At 48.3% G+C, this 4,146-nt stretch overlaps 1 protein-coding gene across 1 annotated transcript; it reads right to left on the bottom strand.

Moving 5' to 3' along the window:
* Positions 1-2,821: 2,821 nt before the first annotated feature.
* LOC123164603 (agamous-like MADS-box protein AGL80) lies at positions 2,822-3,905 on the bottom strand. The gene is made up of 2 exons (XM_044582138.1): positions 3,201-3,905; positions 2,822-2,916 (listed from the first exon to the last, which is right to left on the bottom strand). The coding sequence occupies exons 1-2, from the start codon at positions 3,883-3,885 to the stop codon at positions 2,822-2,824; spliced, it is 780 nt and encodes a 259-aa protein (XP_044438073.1). The 5' UTR covers positions 3,886-3,905.
* Between the last annotated feature and the right edge of the window lie 241 nt (positions 3,906-4,146).

The following is a 4,146-nucleotide window of genomic DNA, read 5'->3' as shown; positions in this document are numbered from 1 at the left end:
CTGGCGTTGAGGCTTTTATGTTAGGGATGCTTCTGGAAATGTCATTGGCCTTGGTATCGGCCAAATCCAGTTCCTGGCGGATGCTTTGCATGCATAGACGATAGCTTGTCTGTCGATTGAGTTCGCGGCTGAAGTCGGGGTTTCGGCGTATCATCATAGAAACGGCCTCCACAGTGCTCACTTTGGCTCTTCTTTCCAATGAATTGGATATTGCTCGTAACAGAGTTCTTTTTCGGGAGGTAAAATTTCTTCTTTTTACTAGCTTTATTGAGTTTGAAGTGTATGTGTGTAATCCTGTCCGTAACTCAGTGGCGCATGTCCTGGCTACCCAAGGACCATGGTGCCCATATGTCCCTGGGAGGTAGCATGAATTGGCATGACGCTGCTAATGACATTGTATCTTCTTTGGTGGCTAGCGATCTAGCTGCTTCTACTTCTGTATGTTAATAGAGTCAGGTGACAGTTTAAAAAAAAAAGAAAAAGAAAAGATACATATGTTGAGCGTTGTACTCCTGCATGATGAGACGTGCACGCCTTTAGAGATAGGTGCGGAGAGCGTGGCCAAATATATTATTGTTAAGGTGGTTGTTAAAAATGACCCGTAATATTTGGTCAATTGTTAACAACGTTGGATGGAGAGGAGAATCAACGGCGCACAGGTCAGCAAACCATATCCTCCCGGACCTCTGATAGGAAGACCTCCCCAGAACGATCGGCGCCGCCGCTGTCGCGTCGACCTTCGGCGCCTCCTCATGGGTCTCTGCGTCGGCAAGTCGACCTACGGCGACACTTGTCCTTCCTCGCCATGCTGGCGGGACCTGCCGCCGGAGGTTGCCGGCCTCGTCCTCTCCCGCCTCGCATCCCACAACGACAGACTGAGCTTCGGCGCCGTCTGCCGCGATTGGCGCCACGCCTTGCGGCACCAGCGCTCATTGCTGCGGCCTGCCTTGCCGTGCATCAACCTCGGCAACGGCACGTACCGAAGCCTCGCCGACAACAAGAAGGTGCGCCGCTGCTTCCCCACGCCCAAGGGCTGCCGCGCGGGCGCCTGCTTCGGCAATCTGGTCCTGTACCGGCACAAGAGCTCTGGCAGATTCTTCCTCCGCGACCCATTCTTCGGCGGAGACACAGGCGCCGCCATTGAGATGTCCACCAACTACTACAGCAGGTCCACTGTCAACGGCGGCGGCGGCGATTTCGGGACCATGAGTATGAAGGCGAGCGTGCGCATCAAGATGCTTGTGTGCTCGTCTTCGTCTCCTCTCATCGCAGCGATACTCCCCAACATTTCACTCAGCGCCCCGGTGTCTAACTCCGGAATCCAATACCTTCGGTACACGAACTTTGCATGCCTCTCACCGGACCAGCAGATCCGTGGTGCATGGTCACCTATCCCGTGTCATGATCATTATGGTTCTGGCTACAAGGACATTGCTTTTCACCATGGAAAGGCTTTTGCTCTCACCAGCTCGGAAGAGCTCTTCTGCCATGAATCATTCGTTGCCAACAGAGAGAATCATCAACAGATGCATCAGCCTCTCATCAACCATGTCATCAAGAAACAGCGGGACATGTATGCCAGTTACTACCTGGTCGTATCATCCGATGACCAAAAGCTACTGATGGTGCGGTGGAGGAGGAGCAGTACTGATGTCTTCGTGTTGAATCTGTGTGTGTTTGAGGCAGATTTTGACAAGGGTCATTGGTTGGAGGTGAGGGACTTGGGAGAACAAGTCCTCTTCGTCGGCAGGAATTGCTCCAGGGCATTTGCTGCAGGCCGAGCCTCGTCGGAGCACCATGATCAGATATTCCAAGGAGGTAACCGTGTTTTTATTCTAGGCACCGAGTGGAAGCGGGCATGGCCATTGATTGAAGCTGCCAGCTGCGACCCCCACAATCTCAGCTATTGCGTGTATGACATGATCAGCGGCGAAACTAGCCTGGTCTAACTTGACGGAGCTTCCTACAAGCAAAAATCTGTCTTGGGCTGGTTCTTCCCCTAGGAGTATTAATCTCCTAACAAGAGAATTTTTAAAACGGTCAATATTGATATGTGCTGTTTATTTTGTTTAATCCAATTGCTGGTATTTACTATTGCCTCTTCGAAGGTACGCTATGTGTCAATAACTTTGAATTATCCTTGTTGACAATAAGATTGTCAATGATGAATTTTTGTTTGCAGAAAAAATAGACAACTCATGTTAAAACGCTTAAGGCATAGGTATACTGTAGCCTTCAATTCTTTATATCGTGTATATTGAAGATCCAAACAAATATCAATCTGATCCCAGTGATTTGAATTAAGATTCTGGAGTATCTGTTTGCACGTTTGGGCTTTGGCTGACAAGACGAATGTGTGTCCATATTTTCCCACATTATCTGTATGTGGTAACTATCAGAATTTGAGACCAAGGTAGCACACGTGGTCGATTGTGAATTTGTAATATGATCTCTTGACACAAGGTTGATACTGATCGATCAGGCCTACCTACATCTACAATGCTAAATTAGTTTCATTAGGTTCATTGTAAAAAAAACGGTGTTATTTATATCTAGTGTTGCAGCCATTGATACATTTCTCTAATAATTTTGTCGAGTATAAAAGTTTTGATTTACCACCCAAAAAAAGTTTGATGTACAAAGAAGATATGACTTCAAAATTTTGTAGCGGAGGAACTGTAAAGACGTAATTTAACATAATAATCGGTACTTCTAGTGTTGATTTATAGAATCCGCAGCCAGTTTGCGTGCGACACACATGTTGCATCCTCCATAATAATCGGTTCCAACCTGCTGCAATATGAGTCTAATTTATTGATCCTTAAGGCTCGCGAGAAGCCGCAGCAGGATATGCCTGTTGCTCTGGGTAGTGATCAAAGCTATACCTTCCATTAGCTTCTATGTCCAAGAAGTGGCCTGCAAATTCTGGCAAAATATCTTCAGTTGTAAATTGCTATAGTCAATAACAATATCTTCATTGCCACTTGGTCGATTTCTTCTTGTTTCGATCCTTCCCATATATAACATATATTTGCATTTTTTTTTTGCAATGTATAAATTTCAGGAATCAACGGATCTTTATTAATTTCTCAAAAAAAATACTTGAGCCTACGTACATAGTATATCCATCGACACGAGGCCTTTATTTTGATGCCAACACTGTTGCACACGGTCTCCTTATACACGAGGAAAATGCGGACCTGGATCAGCCCATGCAAATCCCACGGCCAAGTTGCTGATCTGCGTCACATCACCATCGGCGTTGCCACCGTATGCTGCGCCGTCGACGTCAGGTCCGGCCTTGACAACCTCTGTAGCCCAACCTTGCAGCGGTGGGCCCTCGGCATTGACGTTGGCAGCTGTGGCATCATCGCAAGGCAGGGGACCAGCATGCTTCCTACTCTTGTTTGAGGCGATGCAGTCACCGACCTTTTTGATATAGTTATCCGCCATCCAGCCCAAGCTGGCGAGCTGCTCGATGTTGAGGCCGGCGAGGCTCTGGCGGTGACCGGCCAGGACGTCGTGCAGCAGCACCTTTGTCTCGAGCAGGTGGGTGTCCCGTCGCGCCTTGGAAAGCTGCTCCTGGAGCTTGCTAATGCGCTCCCGGATGTAGTCCTCTCCCCCAATCTTCTTCTTGCACCGGTCGAGCTCCGGCGTGGACCTGAAACGGTCGATAACGCGCATCGCCTCCGGGACAGACGGATACACCTCCGGCACCTGCGAGGACTCGCCCTCGGGGTAGTACATTACGTAGCACACGTCGACGCCACACAGGGTGGACAACTCACGGGCCTTCTTCTTCATCCCGATGCCGCGTTTCTTGAACGTCGCCTTCCGGGCTGAGCCGTTGGCGATGTACTCCATGTTCACCTTCTTGGGAGCCATGCATGTAGGTAGGAATCGAAGTGAAATTGTTGGTGTGTTTGCCAGATGAGCGGATGGTGGTCTTATAAGGGAGTATCAAATCGAATGACAAGCGTATAATCATCCACGTCATAATTGGAAAGAAATCATTATGGAAGATACGAGGATCGCCTGCATTAATGTTTTTTAATGCACAGTTACCGCATAGTATATTCTAGCCTTGATTTCTTTATATCAATCTGATCCGTGTGATCTGAATGAAGATTCCGGAGTGTCTGTTTA

This window comes from Triticum aestivum, chromosome 7D, assembly GCF_018294505.1.
Source record: "Triticum aestivum cultivar Chinese Spring chromosome 7D, IWGSC CS RefSeq v2.1, whole genome shotgun sequence".
Classification (NCBI taxonomy): Eukaryota; Viridiplantae; Streptophyta; class Magnoliopsida; order Poales; family Poaceae; genus Triticum; species Triticum aestivum.
Note: the sequence above shows the minus strand (reverse complement) of the source record. Positions and strands in the feature narration are given on the sequence as shown.

Coding starts and splice junctions, on each gene's coding strand:
- LOC123164603 (XM_044582138.1), bottom strand. CDS start 3,885: ATGGCTCCCAAGAAGGTGAACATGGAGTACATCGCCAACGGCTCAGCC. Junction 2,917..3,200: donor ATTTGCATGGGCTGATCCAG/GTCCGCATTTTC, acceptor CAGAATTTGCAG/GCCACTTCTTGGACATAGAA.